At 65.8% G+C, this 939-nt stretch overlaps 1 protein-coding gene across 1 annotated transcript in view; it reads left to right on the plus strand.

Moving 5' to 3' along the window:
- The window catches only part of MNEG_1743 (hypothetical protein), a gene marked incomplete at both ends in the record, with an annotated part of 3,768 nt that extends 3,311 nt beyond the window's left edge, over window positions 1-457 (plus strand). Inside the window, one exon of the mRNA XM_014049777.1 lies at window positions 251-457. Coding sequence (XP_013905231.1) covers window positions 251-457 — 207 coding nt within the window. The remainder of the gene's footprint in view (window positions 1-250) is intronic.
- Between the last annotated feature and the right edge of the window lie 482 nt (window positions 458-939).

Below are 939 nucleotides of genomic sequence, written 5' to 3' on the forward strand. Positions count from 1 at the left end.
TCACACACACACACACACACACGCACGCACGCTTGTGCGGGGCGGCTGTCATGGCAGCTGGCGACCAAGTACCCACGGCCAGCGCCGCCCTATCAGTGACAGCACGCACACGGTCACTCAACCTCCAGTTTCACTAGCCCCCCTGGATGGCTCCCAAACAAAGTCAGCGACTGCTCGGTGGATGCCGCAGCATTCTCACAATCAAGTATGCTCATCCTCTTGCACCCTCATGGTCTCCTGACTTGTGTAGGCCGCCAGGGAGGCGTCCAAGAGGGCAGCCATGGCAGATGACCTCCGCCGCGCCGCCGAGGCGGCCGCCGCGCGGCGCGCCGCGGAGCGGGAGGCCGCGCTTCAAGAGCAGGCGGCGGCGCGCGCTGACCTGAAGGTATCCGGAGGACGCGTAGACGGGCCGGCAGCGCGCGGGTGTACGCAGTGCGCTGGCGCCCTGTTTCCCTGACGCCTCGATACCGCAGTTTGGTGCCTCAGGCGGGATGCGCACGGGCTCACAGGGCGCCGCCGGTGTTTGCAGGTCCCGGGCCGCATTTACTGTTTCGAGACTGCCTGTTGCACGCTGCCGTAATATAACCATATACACGCACGCCTCGACCCGATCGGGACGTGGCCCTCCCTCACCACAGGCCCAGCTGGCCGCGTTTTGCTTGGCGGAGTCGCAGGCGGCTGCGGAGCGCGCGGAGGTGCAGGCTAGGCACCGCGCGGCGCTTGAAACCCAGGTGGGTGCCCAGGATAGGAGGAAGGAGGGTCCCCCATCGGATGGAGGAGAGCGGATGGGGCGATGCGGCATTGGGGATGGAGGAGGGGGAAGTGGGGAGTGGGGAGGGGAGATGGGAGATGGGAGATGGGAGATGGGAGATGGGAGATGGGAGATGGGAGATGGGAGATGGGAGATGGGAGATGGGAGATGGGAGATGGGAGATGGGA

This window comes from Monoraphidium neglectum (genome assembly GCF_000611645.1).
Source record: "Monoraphidium neglectum strain SAG 48.87 unplaced genomic scaffold scaffold00181, whole genome shotgun sequence".
NCBI classification, from domain to species: domain Eukaryota; kingdom Viridiplantae; phylum Chlorophyta; class Chlorophyceae; order Sphaeropleales; family Selenastraceae; genus Monoraphidium; species Monoraphidium neglectum.